The sequence below is a fragment of the Theropithecus gelada genome, chromosome X, assembly GCF_003255815.1.
Source record: "Theropithecus gelada isolate Dixy chromosome X, Tgel_1.0, whole genome shotgun sequence".
Taxonomy (NCBI): Eukaryota; Metazoa; Chordata; class Mammalia; order Primates; family Cercopithecidae; genus Theropithecus; species Theropithecus gelada.
Window position 1 is genome coordinate 5,901,892 of NC_037689.1, and position 25,200 is coordinate 5,927,091.

At 41.4% G+C, this 25,200-nt stretch overlaps 1 protein-coding gene across 1 annotated transcript in view; it reads left to right on the top strand.

The window, feature by feature from the left end:
• Positions 1-25,200, top strand: part of HUWE1 (HECT, UBA and WWE domain containing 1, E3 ubiquitin protein ligase) — a 151,394-nt gene that overhangs the window by 102,625 nt on the left and 23,569 nt on the right. Inside the window, 18 exon segments of the mRNA XM_025371610.1 lie at positions 2,436-2,631; positions 3,886-4,053; positions 5,175-5,320; positions 5,752-5,818; positions 7,016-7,230; positions 11,355-11,566; positions 12,310-12,492; positions 15,886-16,058; positions 16,413-16,561; positions 17,315-17,390; positions 18,206-18,304; positions 18,889-19,022; positions 19,209-19,377; positions 20,717-20,945; positions 21,596-21,774; positions 22,068-22,157; positions 22,319-22,473; positions 23,703-23,748. Of these exon segments, the coding sequence (XP_025227395.1) occupies positions 2,436-2,631; positions 3,886-4,053; positions 5,175-5,320; positions 5,752-5,818; positions 7,016-7,230; positions 11,355-11,566; positions 12,310-12,492; positions 15,886-16,058; positions 16,413-16,561; positions 17,315-17,390; positions 18,206-18,304; positions 18,889-19,022; positions 19,209-19,377; positions 20,717-20,945; positions 21,596-21,774; positions 22,068-22,157; positions 22,319-22,473; positions 23,703-23,748 (2,686 nt within the window).

Consider the following 25,200-nt stretch of genomic DNA (forward strand, 5'->3'; position numbering starts at 1 on the left):
GAGAACAAATAGACTTCTGGTTCTTCTTACATGTCTATAGCTGGATATGTATACTGTATACTCCGCCCAACAGAATTTTCCAATTCTGTGCTTGGGAGGGATGATCCTATTGCTAGAAAGTCCTCTCCAGCAATCTGGATTTCTTTTTTTTTTTTTTTTTAATCTAGGTTTCATTAACCAAGCCAAAAACTGTTAGTAAAGAACTGGGATACCTTCTCCTAAGTTCATACCTTCAAAATCATTCCTTTGTAGGAGTACCTCTCAGGTGTTCAGCCAAGAGCATATTCTCAAAACAGTGTATTTTGGAATATAAAAGTATAGTTAAAGCTTTTTGAATGTTTGTAATCTGCCAAGCACTGTGATAGACACTTAACAAATACCCATTGTGCAGATCAGAAAACAGGTTATTATATTTTGGGAAACTTATAAAGCAGTAGAAGAAATAGCAACATAATTATAAAAAATAAAAACATTTGTAAAGTTTAGACAACAGGCTGGGCGTGGTAGCTCACACCTCTAATCCCAGCACTTTGGGAGGCCGAGGCAGGTAGATCACCTGAGGTCAGAAGTTCAAGACTAGCTGGGTGTGGTGGCACGGCCTGTAATCCCAGCTACTTGGGAGGCGGAGGTTGCAGTGAGTCAAGATGGCACCACTGCTCTCCAACCTGGGTGACAGAGTGAGACTCTGTCTCAAAAAAAAAAGAAAGACAACAGTGGAGGGGTAAGGGGCAAATGTCCTACTAGTGAGGCTTTTCCTTCTCAGTACTTCTACAAAATCCTTTCTTCTACTGATTCTTTGTCATCAATAATGACTGTTACTAGACTTTGCTTCCATTTTCCTCTCTTAGGACATTGTTTCCCGCATTTATAAGTAGTGTTGCAATATGCGTTTTTGTGCCTAACTTTGTTCATGTTTAAGATGGTTACTTAGGGATTTTTAGTAATTGGATCAAAAGGTATTACAAGTATTTTTTTAACTTGCTTGCCAGAAAAGTGGTATCAGTTTTTGTATATCTGAGTATACATTTTAGATTCTTCAGACAGTTCTTTACACAGCCTGCTTGATTTCACCTCACATGTGCCAAATCAAGAGAAAGAGAGCTGTTGAAGGTAGCTTGTACAGTGATCCACAGTCCAGGAGATAACCCAGCAGGGAAGGAACAACTGTATACAACTCAATTCTGATTTTAGAAACTTGAAATGCTTTCTATAAATAAATGTTTAAAAGTTACAAGTTCAAAGGGCTAGGAGAAAGTGTAAGTCCTCATTGAATGAGGGAAAACTTTTTAAAGTTTTAAACTTTAGGTAAATTATAGTTGGGGTGTGGGGAACAAAGGAACATCAGTGACAGTCTTAATGTATCAAGATGGCAAAATGTAAACTCTTGGTACTATTCATTACTAGTATGGGTGTGGAAAACCAGGCATACTCTTAACTTTTGGTAGGAGTGGAAATTGGTGTAGCCACATTAGAGGGCAATTTGATACTCTCGGTTTAAGATATCCTTTGACCTAGAAATTCTATGGCTAAGAATTTATCTGGTAACTAACATCAAGTATGCCAAGATGCATATGTAAGAGTGTTCACTGTGGAATTGCTTGTAATATCAAGAAACTAGAGGTCTAATGTCCAGCAGTAGGGGATTGGATAAATTATGGCTCATCCTTTATATTGAAATTAAACTTTTCTATGTTTATTAAATGGAAATTATTTTATAATTACAGCCAGACAGGCAAGATACAGAGGTTATAATACACTAAAGGGCATGATTGATTTGGTTAAAAAAAAAAAAAAAAAAAGATACCAAAAGATGTTTTTCATTGTGAGCATGTAGTTTGCGAAATTATAGATAATGGAAAATAATACAATTGAGTTATTTTCTTCATGCTTTCATGGATTTTCCATTATTAACAAGCAATTTTATGAGAAGAGCAAAAGCATAGCTATATGTAAGCCCTATGTTATCAAGGCAAACAATATATAGATAGTTCAGTATCTCCAGTGGCTATCATTATCTCAGACTGATGGTTGACTTTGAGACGTAAAGAAAATATTTAATTGTGTTCCAGTACACTAAGTGGATTACAGTGTTACATATTTTTGAACCATTCTGATTTAAAATTGTGACAGTTTGGAGAGGCTCAGGAGCTGACACTTTAATGTGGAAGTTATGTGGGATCTATAGTCTTGACACATCTCCCAGTTTCTGTAAAGATTACATGCAGTCTGGTCTAATACTTGACAGTTTTGAGACATGCTGCAACTTTTTTATAAGCCAGGTTTTTTGAATCAAGAAAAGATGGGACAGTACTTAAAAATGAAATATCATTCTCCCAAAAATCAAAAGCTTTTAGTCTTGGTAACTCTTCCTTGACTGCAGTTGTATTTTTAGAAAGTAGTGTTTAATCGGCGGTGTTTCTTTCTCTCTTTACTAGGTTGTTCGCTCAGCAGCTACAAGTGGAGCTGGTAGCACTACCTCTGGTGTTGTGTCTGGCAGCCTCGGCTCTCGGGAGATCAACTACATCCTTCGTGTCCTCGGGCCAGCCGCATGCCGCAATCCAGACATATTCACAGAAGTGGCCAACTGCTGTATCCGCATCGCCCTTCCTGCCCCTCGAGGCTCAGGAACTGGTAAGTTTCACTTGCTCCTGGCCTTTGAGATTAAGTTTATGGCCTGGTATAAATCCAGAAATTTATCTATGAGGGGGTCTGTGACTTGAAGAGCCTCCTTAGGCAACTATTAGGACATTTGCTAGCTAGTTGATCATTTGGGTCAATTCATTAGGTACTTCAGTAGCTTCTCTGGGCCTTGCCCTGTTGTAATCCCTGCCAGAGACACTGAGGACTCATTCATTCTAGTCCTTCCCTTCAAAGAGCTCATTTTAGTGGGGCAGTAGGCTTTACATATAGTTAATGGTTTACAAATCAAGTGATAATTGAGGATTAAATGGATGTACATCTCATGTAACACAGTGGGAAATAGACATCATCTGTGTATTCCTGTCAAGAAATGTTTGACCTGTATTTAATTATGAGGAAACAATTAGAAAAATACAAATTGTGGGATGTTCTATATAAGACAACTGTCCTAGACTCTTCAAAAATATTAATGTTATGAAAGAAAAAAATACAGGATCATTTCTTCTAGAGAAAAGTAGTCTAGAGAGATAATCGCCACCAGCCTTGGTTGGGCTGTGGATGCAGATAAAGGAGATTTGGAGAAAACTGAGTGCTATGTATTAGGTAATATAATTGTATCTGTTAAATTTGGGGAGTATTATAATGGTATTGCAGTTTTGTAGAAAAATACCCTTGATCTCCTCTCTGCTGACTTTTTTGGTAATAAAAAAGAAATATATGTCCTTGATCTTAGGAGCTACATGTAGATGTATTCAGGAGTAGTCACTTGGTAATTCTGGATGAAAAGTATATAGATGTTTATCATATTACACTATTTGAACTTTTCTGTAGGTTTGTTGGGTTTGTTTTGTTTTTTAATAAAAAGTTGGGAAGGGGATGAAATTATTTTGGAAGTTCTAGCTATGTGCCTGCCCCTGTGCTGGGCATTTCTCAATTATATCCTCATTTAATCCTCAAAATAAATTTGAAGAGTGAGAAAATTGAGGTTTGTTGAAGTAACAACTGGATTTCAAAACCAGTTTTCTCTAACACAAGCCTTTACTATTTGGTAGTGCTGTATTAAATCCTGTGGAATTTAAGGAAAGTAGAAACCAGGTTTTATAGTAGAGTACTTGAACATTAATTGAAAATGGTCTCCTATCTCAAGCTTGTATATTACACATGCCCCCTTCTGAGTCTTTATTAATAACCTAGTTTAGGTACTGGTTCATGATTGACTGGTTTTTCTCTCTCATTTTGGCTTAGCTTCAGATGATGAATTTGAGAATCTTAGAATTAAAGGCCCTAATGCTGTACAGCTGGTGAAGACCACCCCTTTGAAGCCCTCACCTCTGCCTGTCATCCCTGATACTATCAAGGAAGTGATCTATGATATGCTGAATGCTCTGGCTGCATACCATGCTCCAGAGGAAGGTATGTGGCTAGCCTACCTCAGGAGACTGGGCACTAGAGGATATGTTACTTTGCCTGGGTCATTTCAGCCAACTCATGGCTTAGTGAGCACTCACTATGTGCCCATACTCTGGGGCTCAGATGAATAAGATACCCATTGCATGTCTTTGAAGAAGCTAATAGTCATATAGTATGACATACCAGGGTGATGGTAAATCCTTAGGGTGAGGCACCTTACCTAGTGAGGGTGCATAGGTAAGAAAATTTGTTTGTGTACGTGATTTCTAAAATGAACCTTTAATGGATGAGGAGATTGCCAGAGTTCTGTTATATGAGAATACACACCATACAGGGGGAAGAGTGAACAAAGGTTTAAAAGGACATATAGCGTTCTGTGAGAGGTTGAAAATAAGACACCAGGAAGTCTCTAATGTTTTCATACTCAAGCAAAACCTTTTTATTGTTGTTTTATTGTTTATTGAGCTGGAGACAATATTAGGAGGTGTGTCTGGGCTTCCTAACTGTTGAGACCACCACACCCATCCACCTTTATTCCTAGTTAAGGTGCATCTTACAAGCACTAGGAAAGTCATGATTGAATTGCTTGGAACATAGGATTTCATTATAGTAAGGTCCTTCTAGATTTTATTCAGGACATACTTATTTGATAGGTAACAACTGCCAAAAATTGATGAATACTGCCTTTAATAAGTAAAAGAAATCTGAGTCTTGACTTTGGTGCTTTTCATCTGTACAGCACCCTGATCCATATAGAATTCCTTGGTTCTCCTACCACCCCAGAATCTTTACCCTATCTTATCACCTCCTCCCCGAAATAGTTTAGCTATATAGCTGTGGCAACCATTTATTGACCTACCACTGCATGAGCAATACTGCCAGCTGTGTTCACTTAAGGTTTGTAGTTACAGCTTAGGAAAGTGAGACTAAGTTAATTGCCTGTGATCACAAGACTAGTTTTTGTAATATTAGAGTGAGGCACTCTAACATTATCTATAATATCACCATGTAAACAGTCATAGGCACTTGATGTGAAATTGACCAAGACTACTAGATAGGTATTAACATTGTCCAATTGTAGAAGAGGTTTATTTTGTTTTTGATGGTTGTTACTGTTTTTCTAGCAGATAAATCTGATCCTAAACCTGGGGGTATGACCCAAGAGGTTGGCCAGCTCCTGCAAGACATGGGTGATGATGTATACCAGCAGTACCGGTCACTTACGCGTCAGAGCAGTGACTTTGATACGCAGTCAGGTTTTTCCATTAATGTAAGTCAATTCTAACAGCATTTTATCTTTCTTCTCATTTTTTAATGCCTGTGTATTGAAATGTCTCAGTATTTAGGGCTATCCCAGGGGAATTTCAAAAGTATTAATTTTGATGTATTTGTAAATTATCTGTTGACTACAAAGACAAAATTGGGGTGTCCCTGGAGATTTTTTTTTCCTCTCCTAGGATTAGAACTGTTTCCTTAATTTTTTTTCTTTTCCTTTTCCTTCCCCACCTCCCCCTGCAGTCTCCCAGTCACTGTATTTATAATAGCTTCCCACAGATTATAGTATAAAGGTGTAAGGTGGTTAAAAGGTTGGCCAAAGAGAATCTGTGGCATTCCAAGCCAGTACCCTGGGAAGGAGTTCTGCCATTTGCAGACGGGTGTTTTTGAAATTCATAATAGCTCAAGAGTTTTCTTCTTCTACAGAGTCAGGTCTTTGCTGCAGATGGTGCCTCCACTGAGACTTCCGCATCTGGGACCTCCCAAGGAGAGGGTAATGATTTGCTTTTCTCCCTCCTGTGTTCTTATTCCTTAGGAAAACAACTTGAAAAAACTATGGGTGTCCTGTGCAGGGGGGAGGAGAATACATACTTAATTATTAACGTTGACTTGTCTAAGTGAACTTTCTCAGGTGAGCTCAGTGTTCTGTAAATAAAGAGTCTCTATATGATAAAGTTAAAGGAACTATAAGTTAACCAACCTAGTAATGGTTGCTATGGTAACATATTTTAGTTTTAACTTTTTAAATCACCCTATAGTTATTTTGGGGGCTTCTAAAAGCTGACTTATAGAGATTTTGTGCCAGTGATACTATTCTAGCTACATGCTTTACGTGGTGGATTCCCGCCTTCCAGCAGTGTTAACAGAGCCCGTTGACTACTCACCATGAACTAGAAAAATGTCACGTGGAAGTAAGTCTAATGAGACCCTTAAAGAGCTGCTTCTCCTTATATAGGAAAGGTCTTTGTGATCCAAATTAGGAGACATTTTGTTTAAAATCATACTAGTTCCTGGAGATAAATTTAAAAGGCTAATATTAGTGAAATATTGGTTAACTCATTTTACTGGGTGTACTGGCCATATGTAGTGTATAGTATGGATGATGGTGCTGATTCAAGAGAAGCATTGCCCACTATGTGGCAGACTATATTGGACACCAAAATGGATCAGATTTATTCCCTGTACTTAAAGAACTTTGTCTAGTGACTGAGACCTGCAAGAGTTATAATGCAAGATAACTGCCAGAATGAAGGCATACTTGGATAAGGTATGATGGACATGTAAAGTATCTCACAATGTGTCTAGATGAGAAAGGAAAGCATTTATGGAGGAGGTCAGCATTTGAGCTGAACTAGATAAAAGTGTGCCAGGCAGACGTAAGGGAAGAAAGAAATAAGGGAGTAAGACGTGTTTGAAGAACTGTTAGTAGAGTATTTCTGGAGTATGTAAAAGGAGAGAAATGGAGGGAGATGCACAAATAGTTGGGCAAAGCATCCCTGTTGTACTGTAACCACGTACGTCTGAGACCTGAGTTATCCTGGTTCTCTGCTCTTCCACTGCAGTGTCACAAGAGCATTCAGTTTGTACAAGTAGCTTAAAGAGGAGGAGAAATAGCATTCTTTCCATCTAAGACTTGATTTTGCCAGTGTTCCAGTGTGGAATTGAACTGGTGTTTGACTTTTCTCAACAGCTTCAACTCCAGAGGAGTCTCGAGATGGGAAGAAAGATAAAGAAGGGGACCGGGCCTCTGAGGAAGGCAAACAGAAAGGCAAGGGCAGCAAACCTTTAATGCCTACCTCCACTATCCTTCGTCTTCTGGCAGAGTTGGTGAGGTCCTATGTTGGTATTGCTACCCTGATTGCCAACTACAGCTACACTGTGGGCCAGTCTGAACTGATCAAAGAGGTAATATTTCCAACTTCTACTTAAGATGTTATACTGTACTTCCATCATTTGGGTACCGCCTGTGTCAGACACTGCTGGGAAGCTGTGCATGCTAAGTGCTAACCCAAGTAATGAGTGAGAAGAGGCATCTTAAGACATGCAAGGCCGGGTGCGGTGGCTCACACCTGTAATCCCAGCACTTTGGGAGGCTGAAGCAGGCGGATCACCTGAGGTCAGGAGTTCGAGACCAGCCTGGCCAACATGGCAAAACCCCGTCTCTACTCAAAATACAAAAAAAAATTAGCCAGGCATGGTGGCGGGCGCCTGTAATTCCAACCATTCGGGAGGCTGAGGTAGGGGAATCACTTGAACCCAGGAGGCGCAGAGATTGCAGTGAGCCAAGGTTGCACCGTCGCACTCCTGCCTGGGTGACAAGAGTGAAACTCTGTGGCAAAAGAAACTTCAAAGAGCTAGGCCTTTTTTCATCAGGTTCACTGAGAGAGTTAATGAGATTTGTTCTATTGAAAGTCCCTTGTTCTGCATTGTGGAGATTGAAGAGGGAAGACTGCAGTCAGAGAGACCAGTTAGGAATCTGATTGAGTAATCTAGTAATGTATGATCTTGGTGAAGTTGGAGGAAAATGAGTGAGTTGAAGAAACATTTTTAAGGTACAAATTGACAAGAAATGGGTTTGGAAGATGAAGAAGGAAAAACTCAAGGATGTTTCTTGATTTGTGGGGTTTTTTTTATTGCTTTTATGGGTTGGCATCTAACAAGAAAATAGAAGGCGAGGGGAAGGTTTGAAGAGAAAATGTGGAGTTTTGAGAGGTATCTGTGGGGCATCTAAGTAAAAGTGTCTAAAGGACAGTTGAATAAACCTTATAAATAAGAATGTAGGTGTTTATCTTCCAGATGTACTCACACATGTGCAAAGACACCAGATGTGGTAGCAGTATTGGTAATAAAAATATAGGAAAAGCCTAAATGTTCATTAGTAGAGCTGTGGAAAAGAATGAAGTGTCCTGATGCGGGATTATCCTCAGGTTAGATTTTTTTAAGTTGAGTGGGCCACTTTGAGAAACTATATCATGTTCCCACATATGTAAAATGGGTGCCCAGATATTTTTTCCCATAAGGGTGTCTTGTTTTGTGGATCACATTGTAATTTTATAGTTAGTAAGTGGCAAAAGGGTCTGAGAGTGAGTAGGGGCACTAGTGTTGCAGTCTTTGAAAGCAACTGCCATTTTTAAAGCTATTCTTACTTTAATCCAAGTTTAATATACATAGAAAAATACACAAATCTTTAAAATAGTCTATTTTTCCTAGGTAACCACTGGCCAAGTTAAATAAGGCATTACAAGCTCCCCAGAAGCTGCCCTCCTTGTTCTTTAGTGCATTTCCTCCCAACCATTTCACCTTCACTCAACCATTATCTTGAGTTCTAGTGCCATAACTTGGTTTTGTAGTTCATATAAATGGAATCGCATAGAATGTACTTTTTTTTTTTTTTGCCTGGATTCTTTTGCTTAACATACTCGCAAGATTCATTTTGCGTGCAGGTGAAGTTTATTTTCATCTGTATAAAATTCCACTGTGAAATGTACCATGTACCAAAACAAATACATCTTTTACCCATTCTACTGCTAATAAATATTTAGGTAATTTTCCCTTTGGAGCTATCACAAATAGTGCTGCTATGAGCATTCCTATGAATATGTCTAAGTTGGGGAACTACCCAATTTCTGTTGGGTAGTATATGCTTAAGAGTAAGAATTGCTGAGCTCTAGAGTATGATAGTTGTTCTGCTAATGCCAAAAGTTTTCCGGAGTTGCCAGGTCAGTTTATATTATTACCAGCAGCATATGGGGGATCAACAGTTGGTGTTTTTTCATTTTACCAATTTTAGTGGGTTTGTAGTGGTATTGTATTATAGTTAAAATTTGCATTTCCCTGTTGACCATTTTTTTCATGTCTTTATTGGCCATTTGTTTATTCTCTTTTGGGAAATGTCTGTTCAACTCTTTTATTCTGTTTTCTTACTGAGTTTTTTAATGTATTCTGGACATAAGTCCTATAAATACATAAATAGGCTTCTTTTTTTTTTTTTTTTGAGACAGAGCCTTGCTCTGTTGCTCAGGCTGGACTGCAGTGGGGTGATCTTGGCTCACTGCAAGCTCTGCCTCCCGGGTTCACGCCATTCTCCTGCCTCAGCCTCCCAAGTAGCTGGGACTACAGGTGCGCACCACTGCACCCGGCTAATTTTTTGTATTTTTAGTTGAGACGGGGTTTCACTGTGTTAGCCAGGGTGGTCTCGATCTCCTGACCTCATGATCCGCCCGCCTCTGCCTCCCAAAGTGCTGGGATTACGGGCGTGAGACACCGCGCCCGGCCAGGCTTCCTTTTTTTTAAGAGAGTCTCACTTTGTCTCCCAGGCTAGAATGCACAATCATAGCTCACTGCAACGTTGAACTCCTAGGCTCAAGTGATCCTCCCACCTTAGCCTCTCAAGTAGCTGGGACCTATAGGTACATGCTACCACGCCCAGCTAATTTTATTTTTTGAGATCTTGCTATATTGCACGGGCTGGTCTCAAACTTCTGGCCTCAAGTCATCCTCCTGCCTCAGCCTCCCAAAGTGCTAGGATTACAGGCATGAGCCATCACACCTAGCCAGGCTTTATTCCAAAGCTTTAACTCATTTATGCCAGTCGTATTCATAATGTATAATAGCATTACTTGTGGATTAAGACATTTAATTACAAATTTATTAAGTATCTGCCTAATATGTGTCCAGTGACCTACCAGTACTGGGTACTGGTAAGTGCTTTATAAATACTTTGTTAATCCTCACCTCCACACTGCAAGGTTGTTGATACTGATCTGTTTAATAGAGGAGAGTAACTTGCCTGGGACCATACTACAGAGTAGCAGAGCTAAAATTGGAAGCTTAGGGCTGTGATTCTAAAGCTAAGTCCTTTCTATGTGGTTATTCAGAAAACAGTTTTAACTTTGTATGTATTCACCACTGGGAAATTAATGGTTATTTCTCATTGTTTTGTTTTAACAAGGTCACTTTATTCAGTTTCCCAGACTTGAATTATTCAATGCATTTTCTTTATTGAGGTAAAAGTTACAAATCAAACATTTTAAAGTGTACTGTTGAGTGGCATTTAGTACATTCACAGTGTTGTGCAACTGTCACCTATCTAGTTCCAAAATATTCAGTGTATTTTCATCCAAAATTTGCTTGAATGACAACAGAATTTGTTTCTAAGATACGGAATTGTCTAGGCAGGAATTATAGTTAGAGAAAAAAGAAGAGTCTGACTTAATTTCCTTCCTCTATCGAGCCTTTTTCATTATTTTAAATAACCTTGCATTAAATATTTTTGCATATTAGTTTCTGTGACTTTGCTGTCTCTTGCTCAGCTCTTACCAGCTTCTATTGTAGCACAGGGTCCTGGGCACATTGTGTCAGTAAATAATTTCAATTTAATTGAACACTGAAGGGTTTATACCACTTAATTAGGAATCAAGGTTTGAATCCTCAGCCCTTGACTAAATTCGTTTGTGCAAGCCACTTTTTTAGGAGGCTTCAGATTACTGCTTCTCAGATGAGAAAATACTTACCTATTTATAGATTTGCTGTAAGTAGTTCTATTAAATAACACATGTAAAAATATTTTAAGATAGGTGCAATAGCACATACCTGTAGTCTCAGCTACTTGGGAGGCTGAGGTGTGAGAACAAACGCCCAGGAGTTTGAGGCTGTGGTGTGAGATGATCATGCCTATGAATAGCCACTGTACTCTGGCCTGGGCAATCTAGTGAGACCTCATCTCCTTAAAAACATTTTAATAAAAATAAAGTTTTTAAAAAATGGTTTTAAAAATACATGACATCTACATAACAGTGTATAAGCTATGTAGTGGGAAATGGGTGGCGTTTGGAAGTTTTCTGAAATCCGGATTTGCTCCTTACTTGCTTGTATCTTTGAGCCTTGGCTTCTTCATCTATAAAGTGGACATCATAATCACTCATTGGGTGACTTAAGGAAATACTATATGTGTGTGTATCTTTGGTCCTGTGCAAATGATATGGCATAATTGTGCTTGTAAGTAAATGTCATGATTCATGACTTTTCAGGACTGCAGTGTGCTAGCTTTTGTCCTGGACCACCTGCTCCCACATACCCAGAATGCAGAAGACAAGGACACCCCTGCCCTGGCCCGCCTGTTCCTCGCAAGCCTGGCTGCAGCAGGGAGTGGCACAGATGCCCAGGTGGCCCTAGTGAATGAAGTAAAAGCAGCCCTGGGACGGGCACTGGCTATGGCTGAGAGTACAGAGAAGCATGCCAGGTAAGATTCGTACCTGATCCAGGGCTAATAGCCAAGAACATCCCCTTACTCTTTTCTTAGTCCATGGGTGGTTTTGCATTTGAACAAAACTTCTTGTCATACTGGCATCATACACTCTGGTCCGCTCAAATAGTTCTGGTGCTTGAAAATACCCAGAGCACTGATTACCATTAGAGTAAGTGGGTAAACATAGAGAAAACAAAGGGAAATGTTAAGTGTATTTTTAGGGTCTTCAAGGAAGTTGAGCAGGTTATTTGATCTTATATTTTAAATTTTATTTAAAATGGGGGCTGAGCGCGGTAGCTCATGTCTGTAATCCCAGCACTTTGGGAGGCCGAGGCTGGTGGATTGCTTGAGCCCAGGAGTAGGAGTTGAAGACCAGCCTGGGCAACATGGCGAAACCCCATCTCTACAAAAAATTAGCTGGGCATAGTGGCACCTGCCCGTAGTCCCAGCTACTTGGGAGGCTGAGGTGGAAGTGTCACTTCAGCCCAGGAGTCGGAGGTTGCAGTGAGCCAAGATTTCACCACTGTACTCCACCCTGGGCTACAGAGTGAGACCCTGTCTAAAAAAGAGAAAATGAATGCTATCACCTAGGGAGTGTGTTTTCACCTGTTTGTTTAGATGTTATTTCCAGAAGGAAGCACAGAAGTTACAGGAGGGTTATCTGAGGCTATTTTGTAAAGACTTGGCCTGAGAAATGGCTGTATTCATATGATAGAGATGTCAAACTTCTCTCCCAGGCTTCAGGCAGTAATGTGTATCATCAGTACTATCATGGAGTCCTGCCCCTCCACCTCCAGCTTCTACAGCAGTGCCACAGCGAAGACCCAGCACAATGGCATGAACAACATCATTCGGCTCTTCCTGAAGAAGGGACTGGTTAATGACCTGGCTAGAGTACCTCACAGCTTAGATTTGTCCAGGTAAAATCATGCCCCAGCCCCAGGCTTTCCTTCTCTTCAGCCTCACTATGTGAAGGATGTGGAGGTAGCTGGTGTGGTGCGAAAACTTTGGGTACAAGTGGGAGACCCGAGTCTTTCTTATTGTGGCTTTTAGCACTTGTCTTTCTTAAAGCCTTGATTCTTACTTGCTATAAACTCAAGAGTTGAACTATTAGTGATTTTTTTTCAAGTTTCCCCCATTTTAATTAAAAATAACCACTTATTAGATTATATGTATATTATAAGAAATACAGATGAGTAAAAATAAGAAGTATTCCTACCACCCAGATACCATAATGACCTTATTGGTTTATTATTCAGTATTTTTCTTTGCATGCATAAATAATGTATTTTTTACTAAAATGATATTATATGATACATGCTATTGTGTTGGGGGAAATTTGGGGCATTTTCGTTTTTATTTTCAGTTACCGATCACTTCCTTGCTATGAAAATAAATTTCATCCTACCTAATGCCCAAATCCATAATTAAGCATTTTTCTCCAAACCAGAATCCAATTAAGGACTTGTTTTACATCTGGCTATGTCTTCTGAATCTCTCTTATTCTAATACAAATTTTTTTAAAAATTATTTCAATCATTATTTTGTTTTTGTTTTTCATGATTCTAGCTTGTTGAAGCGACCATGTTTTTGCCTTCTAAATTTGGTGCAGTTGCTTCCTTGCAGTGTAGTTAAACTTGATCCTTTACTTCCTGTTATTTTCTGTAAACTTCTAGTTAGATCTAGAGGCTTTAGAGGCTTATTGAAGCAGTTTAAACATTTTGGGCTGAAATGTGTAGCCTAGGTAATGTATAGCTCATATTGTATTGTGGGAGACACATCTCCCATGGTAATTGCACTTTTTATTCTTAATAGAAAGTCATCTCTGTTGTTATTTTGGCACTTTACAGATGTCTGCACTGTCAATCATATACCTAAATAATAGCCTTGACATCAGTTGATAATTCTTGCCTGGGTCAATTATTTGAGGCTTATGAATAACAGCTTTCTAATTTCTCATTTTGAATACATTATTAACTGGCATTTTTCTGTGTTAGCCCCAAAGGGAATGTCTGGTTGTGCTAAAATACAAGTTCTATTAGGCAGTATAAAAACTTAATTTCTTAATTTTTTTCTATTTACATTTGAGATTCAAATGTAGGTTTTTTCCTGGCTTTCTGTTTTTTAAGTCTATTATGGACTCAACTTTTCATTGTTTTTTTTGTTTTGTTTTGTTTTTAAACTGGTGATTGAATTTATTTGGATCATTGCAGTCACTTTTTCATGCTCAAATTATTATACCTTTGACATATATGACCCCTTCAAGATGACTAAATTGTCGTTTTGCTACAAACGTATCAATTTTTTGAAACATTTATAAATCTCAAACTCACAGTACTGTAATGAACACCGTGTGTCTACCTAGATTAACCACTGCTGAACATTTTGCTTTATTTCTTCCCTTTCTGTCCTTTCAGGAGCTGAATCATTTGAAATTAGTTGCAAACAGTATAAATCTTTACCTCTGAGTACTTGATCATCTGTCTCCTAAGAACAGACATTTCCTTGTATGGCTACAGTTCCATTGTCATATCCAAGAAATTTACCAATAATATAATAATACTAAATTTATATAATTTTATATTGACATACTTCCAGTTATTTCAATTATGTCTTTGTCCTCTGGGGGAGAGTGTTTTGACCCAGGCTTCAGTGAGTTATCACATGTTGCATTTGGTTGTCACATTTTTCTTTTTTATGACATTTTCCTGTTTTGATGAATCCAGGCTTGATGTCTTAGAACATCTCACAGTCTACATTGGTGTAATTGCTCCCTTAATGGTTAGGGTCAGGTTAAACACTTTTGGCAAAAATACTACATGGGTTATATTTGCCCTTCTCACATCACTTCAGGAGACAGGTAAATACTACTTGGTCCCATTACTTGTGATGCCTAATTTGATCACAGCTGAGGCTGTTGGACACTTGAACCTAGGAGTTCGAGGCTAACCTGGGCAACATAGTGGGACCCTGTCTCTGCAAAAAATACAATAATTAGCTGGGCGTGTATGCCTGTAGTCCCAGCTACTTGGGAGGCTAAGGCGGGAGGGTGGTTTCTATTAGATTTCCACTTTGCAATGAATAATTCCATTGCTATCATTATTCTTTTTGATACTCACTGGGCCTGTGGTAATGATCCCATTAATTTTTTCTCCCCATTTTTGTTGTTGTTTTTCCTCTTAATAGAAACGGTGTCACTATGTTGCTCAGGCTAGGCTCAAGAAATCCTCCCATCTCAGCCTCCCACAGTGCTGGGATTACAGGTGTGAGCCATCACACCCAGCTGTCCCATTAATTTTTGAAAGCTTTTTGGCACAATATGCCTTCCTTGCCCTATTCCTGGGATCACTTGTTCTGATGAGTCTTGGTTACTTTTAGTGTGATATGGTATCAGAGACTGCTATCTTGGTACTAGTGGGTATACACACATACACACACACACACATATATACATACATAGGCTCACACATAGATGCACACATAAAGCAGATAAAAGCAGAGCTGCTCTTGTTTTAGTGGGCACCTAGTTGGTCTCACACACCTTATTACACTTAGAAATCACACCACACCTTCAACTGCAGCCCGTTGTACTTTTATTTAACTCTAGGAAGCCCTACAGAGTGTCACTTGAAAATCACAGAACTTCCAGCTGTTATCAGCTGGGCGAGGAGGGCAGGTTGCCTGAGCTCATGAGTTTGAGACCAGCATGAGCAACATGGCGAAACCCCATCTCTACAAAAAAATAGAAAAATTAGATGGTCATGGTGGCTCACGCCTGTAGTCTAGCAACTTGGGAACCTGAGGTGGGAGGATCACTTGAGCCTGGGAGGTGGAGGTTGCAGTGAGCCGAGATCATGCCACTGCACTCCAGCCTGGGTGACACAGTGAGACCCTGTCTCCAAAATAAAAGAAAGAAAGAACTTTTATCATGTTCCTTCCCTTGAGCTCTTAGGGTTTGGGGACTAAATGCTGATAGTAAAAAAAAAAAAAAAATCCTGAATACGTCTGAGAAGTGCCTTGCTTGCATGTGGTCATCCAGAATACATTCTGACTTCCAGTCAAGAATTTTTTACTTATGTGCTTTCCATGGCCCCATGAAATATGGCATTGATTTAACTCTTGCTTTTAGGGTGGGTCCCTTAAAGACATTTAAGTCAGATTTTTTTTTTCTAAACAAAAGTAGAATGTTAGCTGTATGACCTTATGCCCCTTTTCTCTTAGTAGATTCCATTGTAAGAAGCTTAGTGTCACTTAGAAGATAGATACCTAGTATTTCTGTGCTCAGTCCATCTCTTTACCTTCCCTTATCTCAGTCCCAACATGGCCAACACAGTCAATGCTGCTCTGAAGCCTTTGGAAACACTTTCCCGGATTGTGAACCAGCCCAGTAGCCTTTTTGGCAGTAAGAGTGCTTCTAGCAAGAACAAGTCTGAGCAGGATGCCCAAGGAGCCTCTCAAGATTCCAATAGCAACCAGCAGGACCCAGGTAGGGAATCAGAGCCAATGGACTGGAGAGCTGGAGGGGTGGGAGTAGTTGTTTCATGGGCCTGGGATCACAAAACTGTTCTGGCTTGGTGGTGTTTCCCTGGGAACTTGCTGGCCTTCCAGAGATCTGTCATAGTGGCGTGGGAATCTGCCCCACAAAGAATTCCTTCAAAATGCAGCCTTGTTTGGCTATCCTCACACGTAGCCTTGTCTTTTCCTTTGTCACCCATTCGTTTATTCTCTGAGAACTTGTAAACTTGCCCAAGGAAGGGACCTTATTGTCTTTGCGCTTGCCTCGTGGTGCCCAGCACATAGGCACTCTTTGATTATTTTGCTGGTTGGTTGATTGTTTCAGGCGAGCCTGGGGAAGCAGAAGTGCAGGAGGAGGATCATGATGTCACTCAGACAGAGGTGGCAGATGGGGATATCATGGATGGGGAGGCTGAAACCGACTCAGTGGTGATTGCTGGGCAGCCTGAGGTGCTCAGTTCACAAGAGATGCAGGTAGGGAGGCAGATCACCCAGCATTTCCCTGTTGCGGCGCTGAATCAACCCCTTGCCAGGTGGTGTGGGTGGGTGAGTACTTTAGATCCTTGCCTCAATGCTGGCTGCTTTGGAGAGGAGCATGGGTGGTGATATGCTTAGTAGATGCTCAGTAAATGTGTTTGTATTGTATTAAAAGAGGGGTGGGGGCAGGGTCAGGATGCCATGTACTATGAAATGATGAAGATCCCAACCAGAAAACAGGCACAGGTGAAATGTTGAAGTAGAAAGCTGGCCTGAGACCGTTGGGCCCAGGGTCTTTGATTTACTTTGGCTCTGGTTATTAATGGAAGCTCCTTAACACCACCTTCTACCTATAGCACCAGCTCTTGCTGGAGCATTAAAACAGCAGTCTTCTAAAGACCCTAAAGGAAAGCATTGTACTTTCTGGAGCTGGTAGCATTGGGTAAGAAATTGGGCCTGTGGTCCTAAGCTGCTGGCTTTAAAGAGATCTATTATGTCTTCCTGGACAGTATAAAGACAACCCAGTATCAGATAACTGGGATGGACCCATTTGAAGGACAGTCTGATTGTGGATTGGCAGCACGTGGTAGTTTCTGTGCTAATTAGCACCGAATGTGTGGTTTCATGTAACATCCTCTGTCACATGTTATCCTAGAAATGTATGCTCCTTTGCTGGCCTTTTTTAGGGTTTCAGTGCTAGCACAATGATAGACTTGTGTGCATCCATATATATGTTCTATTTCTCTCCAGGTTGAGAATGAGCTGGAGGACCTGATAGATGAGTTGCTTGAGAGGGATGGCGGATCTGGGAACAGTACAATTATAGGTGAGAGCCCCAGAACTGAGTATAGCCTCTTCCTTTGCCTCAGTCTCTCTTGGGAGGACCCTTTTTCTCATCATCTGCTTGCTCAGCTCTGCCTAAGGGCTCATAGCCAACCTAGATCGCTGCTTGTCTTGATGTTGACGGTCTTACAGATGAGAAATTCACAAGACATCTACAGGCCTGTGGCAGTCTGAAGTGTTGCCTGTGTGGGGGAGGTGGTGGGAGTGGCCATTGATACAGATGTTACATCAAGCACATCAAAAGAGTGTTTATTCATGGAGGCCTAGAGGAGGCTGTAGGGTGAGAAAGCGCTTCCTTTCAGTTCTTCAATGAAGTCCAGGGGCTTTCTGCCCCTGAGTCTCAGTAGTGTAAAAAGAATGATCATTCCCTGAGGGTGGCCCTTTATAAATCTCAGAGGGAAAATGGCAAAGGTACCCTACTGTCACCTGGCTCTGAGGGTGTATGTGTTACTTGTTTTTACTTTGTTGATCAAGGAAATCAAAGGATAAATGGAAGTAGACATGTATTCTTAAGTGTTACAAAGCTTTTTCACACCCAGTATCCTCTGTGGTTTCACAATTAGTGGGATTGGCAGGGCAGATGTAATCATCCCGTTTTACAGATGAGGAAACTGAGACTCTGACAGGTAAAGTGACTGGCCAAGCTCACCTAGCTGTCTGACAGCAGACAATCCAGGTCTTATCCCTCATCCAAAAAAAATGGATATCTGCTAGGTGTACATAGCTACTTTAGACGCACCCAGTCTGGAAAGGGAAGTCCTCTGTTGTTCAGTGAAGGCTCTGCTCTGTAACCTTCAGTGAGCAGAAGTGGAGAGGATGAATCACAAGAGGACGTGCTGATGGATGAAGCTCCTTCCAACCTCAGCCAAGCTTCCACCTTGCAGGCCAACCGAGAAGGTGAGAGTGCCGAGGCCAGAAAGGCCTCCCTTCTTGCCCTGCACGTCTGACAGACACTACACTAGGGTTTTCCTGGAGGCAGCTGCCCACATGTGCAGAATAAGGAAGCATCTGTCTGCATGCGCTGACATCCACCAACCACTTTATCCTCAGCCAGTTTTTCAAATAACATGTTACTACTGCTTGCCCAAAGTTTGTCACTTCTTACTTGGTTCGCTTTCTTCTCACCCGCCTGCTATCATCGCTGCAGGTTCCCTCTTGCCAACAGGATATAGTCAGTAGCAAAGTAGGGCTGAAAAGGCAAGGGGGCACCAGCAGACTTGGCCAAGTCCTAGACCATGGCTCCTCAAGCACCACCCTCTAGCCAGCCTCCACATTCAGCCACCCTGCTCAGTGTGTTGATGCATTGATTGACACTCTCAGGAAATCGGGTCTGGCTCAGTAAGTCTACATCACCCCAGATCTGGTTCTTCCTCTCATAGAGTCAGATATCCCATCACCTTCCCACTCAGCCTGCTGGCCTGCACAGTAGCCTGTTTTCTAGCTACTCAGTTTAGTCCTCCAATGTGCTCCCTTTGTTTTAGATTCCATGAATATCCTGGACCCTGAGGATGAGGAGGAGCACACTCAGGAAGAGGACAGCAGTGGCAGTAACGAGGATGAGGATGATAGTCAGGATGAAGAGGAGGAGGAGGAGGAAGATGAGGAAGATGATCAGGTGAGGGGGGACTGCGTTTGGGTTGGTTCAGATGACCTCTTCCATGGGAACATAGAGCTGCAGAAAACCAACAGTCTGGGTTGCTAGCCTCAACGTCTCCCTCCCTCATGTGCACATGTGGCCATGGCACCAGGCTTCAGAAAACCCTTACCTCCAGCAATTCTCCATCTCCTATTTTCCCTTAAGGAGGATGATGAAGGTGAAGAGGGAGATGAAGACGATGACGACGATGGCTCTGAGATGGAATTGGATGAGGATTATCCTGATATGAACGCTTCTCCCTTGGTCCGATTTGAGCGCTTTGACCGGGAGGATGATCTCATCATTGAGTTTGACAACATGTTCTCCAGTGCTAGTAAGATACAGGGGCTCAGCTGGGTTTTCTCTCTTGATTCTTATACCCTTCTCTAGGGTAAGCCAAGCAGTGGACCAAACCGATCTGATACAGACAGCACTTCTTTTCCTATGCTGACTTCCTGGGGCAAGGGATATCTGAATCCATCTGTCTCATTAGTGTATACTTAGGAGAAGGAATAGTGAGAGGCTGCTTTTGTTCCTTTCACCTCAGTAAATAGGCAGCCATTTTAGAGCCTGGACAACTTGATGATTTGCTTGATTAAAAAAAAAATGAGACCAAGGCTGACTGCATCAGGCACCCATGTGCGCACCACAGTGGCAGGGCAATCAATAATCCTTATGTCCATAACACAAGATCTTGAGGATTTGAATGGTCACCTTTGAGCTTGGCATTAGGGAGCAGATTTGAACATACTCACTCTATTCATCCAGGATGCATCTTTTCGGGAGAACGAGTGAATCTCTTCCTCCCCCATCAGCGTCAAAGTTCCCTTTTAGCGTCAAGTTAGAATCAAGTTCTTAGAATCAAGCTGTCTTGATAGGGCAGGTCTTGACAACTTAAATCACAAGCATGATGTAGCAGAAAACACTGAACTATTCTGGTCTGTTATCTTGGCCAATTAATCTCTTACCTCTTTGAGCCTCAGTTTGTCACCTGTAAATGAAAAGTTTGAGAAAAAAAATGGGTTGGATTAGATAACTTTCAAGATAACGTCTATGATTCTCTTTGCATTTTTGTGATTTTCATCAGTTTCCCTTAGAGTTGAGCCTCTGTCCATTCAGCAAATTGAACAATATTTGAGGAGTGCCTACTGTATCCTAGGTACTAGGGATACAGCAGTAAAGAAGAAAACAGTCCTCGTTCCTCATAGGAGTGGTCTGTTAGGAATTATAGCTAAGCAGGCATTACATTGCAGTATGGTAAGAGAGCACAGAGGTAAAGAGTTATCTAACCCAATCTGTAGAAGTCAGGCTTCACAGAGAAAGTGACATCTTAGGCCAAGAACAGAAGAGCAGGTAAAGAAGCGGGAGAGGAGTCTTCAAGGTGGAGGGAGCAGCATGTATCTGAGGGGCCTAGAAGCATCACTGTGACTGTAGTGTGGAAAATGGATTGGGAGAAGGTACTATTTAGGAGGCTGTTGCAGTATCTAAGTGAGAGATGATGGCATAAGCTATGGTAGTGTCAGTGATTGTAGATGAGTTGTGGGAATGAGGGAGAAAGGACAAAGCTCAGGTTTCCGTGTGAGGAAGTAAGGCCCAGGAGACATGATTCTGCTTGAACAAACATGGAAGAAATTTCTTTTTGACACTGACCCTTTTACATATTGTCCTTGCAGCAGACATCCCCCCATCCCCAGGAAATATCCCTACCACCCATCCACTGATGGTGCGCCATGCAGACCACAGTTCTCTGACACTGGGCAGTGGCTCTTCAACAACTCGTCTCACCCAGGGCATCGGGCGCAGTCAGAGGACCCTAAGGCAGCTGACAGCCAATACTGGCCACACCATTCATGTTCACTACCCTGGGAATCGCCAGCCCAACCCTCCTCTTATACTCCAGAGGTGAGTTACAGAGATCTGTTGGATTCATCGGAGCTCTTGTAAGAATTTTCACTGTGCTTCAGCGTTGTCTTAACCTTGGGGGAAATAGTCCATCACTTAATGTTCTTGTCACACACACAAATAAAATATTTGTTCCATTTCTTTGTGGATCACATGTACAACCTTTTGGGGAGTGCAGCCTTTTGGGGAATACCAAATTATGTCAATAGTTCTGTGCATGTATTTAGCAATTATTAAGTGTCTCCTGCCAAGCACTTAACACTTTAGATATAGACGGAACAAGAGCCCTGCCCTCCGGCTTAGAGTGTAGTGAAACAAACAATCTTAAGAAGTAAAAGAAAGGCATGTAAGTGTTGTAATGGTTGGTGTACAGACAACAGAGAGGGTGTAGTGGAGGCAATGTGACCTGATGCAGTGCCTGGCACGTGGGAGCTTATTGACACCCACTTGGTGCCAGAAACTATGGAATAATATACAACTTAAGTACAAAACCAGGGTGGTATTCAGAAAAATAACTTAGACTTGTGTGCACATCGTAAGGTTTATAATGTTCTGCATTTAATAGAGGATGCGTGAAGAGGATCTCACAGTAACATTGCAGGGCACCTCTGGACTTAACAGTGATCATGGTACCCACCATTACCCTACAGGTTGCTTGGTCCCTCAGCTGCCGCTGACATCCTTCAGCTGAGCAGCAGCCTTCCCCTACAAAGCCGGGGTCGGGCCCGCCTCCTGGTAGGCAACGATGACGTCCACATCATCGCCCGTTCTGATGATGAGCTGCTGGATGACTTTTTCCATGATCAGAGCACAGCTACCAGCCAAGCAGGCAAGTTTGTGTGGTGAAAGGGAGGGTAGAATTTGTCAGATTCTACTTTTTCCCTGTTGAGGAAAAGCAAGACAGTGTCTGCCTTATCGAAAATCCCCATTTTATAGGAGCCAGAACCACTCAGTGACTTAGCCATGGGCAACAAAAACTTTATTGTCTCTAGGTACTTGTTACGTGCTAAACATTGTGATAGACCTTGGATCCTTTTAGGGAAATACTACAATTTTTGGATCGGTGGATCAGTTAATGCTTGACAAGGCCAAGAATCTCATTCCCCTTTGTTCTCCCTACAGGAACCCTGTCCAGCATCCCCACAGCCCTGACCCGCTGGACAGAAGAATGCAAAGTTCTCGATGCTGAGAGCATGCACGACTGTGTTTCAGGTGCGTGGCAGCTTGGTTATCAGGGCAGCAGTGAGCCTTCTAGGGCTAAGACAAGCATGTGGAGAGTTGTTTCCCTGGCTCTCTGTGGCTACAAGCTCTGGCTCTTGGCTTCCTCCCTGACCCCACCAGAGCAGCCTTTGATTTTTGCCTCTTTGGAACAGTGGTTAAAGTGTCCATTGTCAATCACCTGGAATTCCTGAGGGATGAGGAGCTGGAAGAAAGGCGCGAGAAGCGCAGGAAACAACTGGCTGAGGAAGAAACAAAGATAACTGATAAAGGCAAAGAAGATAAGGAGAACAGGGATCAGAGTGCACAGGTGATTCCCAAGGGCTGGGAGGGATTCATCTTTGACTGTGTCTGCCGTAATGTGGTTTTGGCATACACATAGCACCAAGAATCACTGAGGAATCCTAGAACGTTCACGTTGAACCTGGGAAATTTTTTATTTCAAATTCACCATACATTCACCTGGTTTGTAGGGGAAAGAGTTTAAACCTAGAGGGGAGATTTCTCCAGTGTCTCACTGAGAAAAACGAGCCAGAGGCAGAATGGCTTCTCACTTAACAGTCACACTGCGTAGTCTCTGCCGCCAAGGACAGCATCGAGACAAGGAGAATAACCTTGTCTAAGTCCATGCTCTTGGTTGCCCATTTCCGTTTCTGTTGGTGGACTGCCAGTGTGGGGAATCTTACCAAGATGACCCCATTCCATCATTTAAGTAAGATCAGCCTAGGTGTCAGATCAGAGAAAATGTTGTACTCTGAACCCCGTCACCATATGTCATTTTTTCTAGGGCTCACATGTATAAAATCACTAATATAATTTTGATTTAGAAGGAAGTTACCTATTTTTTTCTGAAACTTCTGGGACTTCAGACAGAGGTCTTTTAAATGTCTGAGTAAATGAGGATAGAATGATACATTACAGTGTATCACTTGATATAAAAGGGGAGAATCTGATAGAAATACAAAGAAATAAGACTTGAGAGTGAACGACTTCAGTATACCCTACTCAGCAGTTAGGGAATCAGGTAGATTAAAAATAAGGGTAGTGAAGTGTTCAGTTAAAATAACAAGCTTGATGTAACAAGTATCTATATAGAACTTTTTACCTAATACACAGTTACATTGTTTCAAACATGATATAGGATGGAAAATAAGTGAACCTAGCATATGACTGAAAAGGCTAGAGTGGACAAAATAAAAAATAAGCCCCATGAAGGGAAAGATACATAGATGAAACCAAGAAATTCTTGCTAGAGTGATCATGATCGTGCCCATTCCTAAGGGGGTTTTTATTATCCTTTCCTTCCATGTTTATTTCCCCCTCACCCTGAAACCATTCTTGAACCTGAGTATGTATAGAGAAATTGGACATATATTTGCACAGTGAAATGTTCACCTTCCTTTGGTCACATGGCCAAAGCATTCTCCATTAGATCACTGAACTCCTAGATGGTCTGGGTGGAGGATGGTGACTATTACAGTTGACCTCTATCTTAGGTGCTTGCAAAGTTCCACATTGGTCTATCCCTTCTTTTTGCAGTGTACTGCATCTAAGACAAATGACTCTACTGAACAGAATCTCTCAGGTAACTCTCCTTCCCTTTCTCCCTTCTTACTAATTGATTGGTTGCTTTCTCCTGATAGTTCCGAGTAGCTGGCCCACATAGGCTGAAGATGGACACTGGTGCTCTGTGGGATGAGGTAGTAGATTGTATAGTTTTAGGGTCATACCCCATCTTGGAGATAACTATACAGTCTACTGTCTTTCCCACGGTGGTACACTTCTTCTCCGACTGGCTCTGTTCAGGTTCTTGTTCTGGTTATTATCTACTTCATTCTGACATGGGTAATGAGATCATGTGTCTTGTTTATTTCCTGACTGCAACTCTGTCCTCTGAAACAGCATGTTCATGTACATCTTTGAAGTGGCTGGTCCTTTGATGACCACCATGGTGTGGCACTTCATGAGAATGATGACAGTGGTTCTCAAATGCCAGTCCTCTGTGGAAACGAACAAAATCAAGGAGCTGTAATGCCTTTTTCATAAAGCTGAATTTATTCCCTTTAAAAGACTCTTTTTGTATTTAGAGATTATATTCCTAATTCTGTGGTATCAAAATATTTTTATTAAACGATGTTGATTGGATGTTTTTTTCTTACATGACTGAACTAAAAGTTGGCAACCCCTACATTAGTCTCTACTTTTTGTTCTTTTTTTAATTAAATTTTATTGGTCCATGGAATCTAAAAGTCTAGGAACATTGTCTTAGATAGTGTGCTATTCAGGAAGGTAGCTCTGTGGGCTTAGTGGTATGACTGCCATATGCTCCCTATTCCCTCTGATCTTCTTAACAGTGGTCAGTAGCCATTTTGTGATTCTATCAATTGGGTCATGTGATATCATATGTCTCCTCCACCCATATTTCCTCAGAACATTGTTCTGCCTCCCTACACCTGTCTCCTTTGGCACTTGAGTTGGAAAATCATTGTACTAAAGCCTGCACAATATTTTTTAAAGCAGTGAAGTAGGGTAGATGCCTTGGTACCCTTAATCTAGCAAAAGATCTTTAAAAGAGTCTGTCACCACGTAAAAGGGCCTTTTGCCTGCTGCCCTTATTAGAGGATTGTGCTCATGCCAGGGTGAGGTAGTAAGTTGTATTGTTGTGGGGTAGGGATATTAGGCCCCAATTAGAAGATAACTATACAACTTACTACTTTCCCTGGTGTGTGGCATATTCACACTTAGCCTTAGCAGTGTTGCCTCCATCAGACAAAGTTGTAGATGATCCTTGGATAATTAGGACTGGAAGAAAAGAGACATGGAAGGGGACAGATAGTGTTTAGGGTGAGGCAGATGTCATTATAAAGTGACTTGTCTTTCATTAATTGGAGCATATAATTATTTTATCTTTGGGCATGAACTCAAACATGTTGCTTTTCTTCAACTGTGTAATGAGTGCATTTTCTTAGTAGTAGAACAGGAACGTGCACAAGGGAATGGAAAGCATACTTTAAGAATTTTGGGCTGGGCGCAGTGG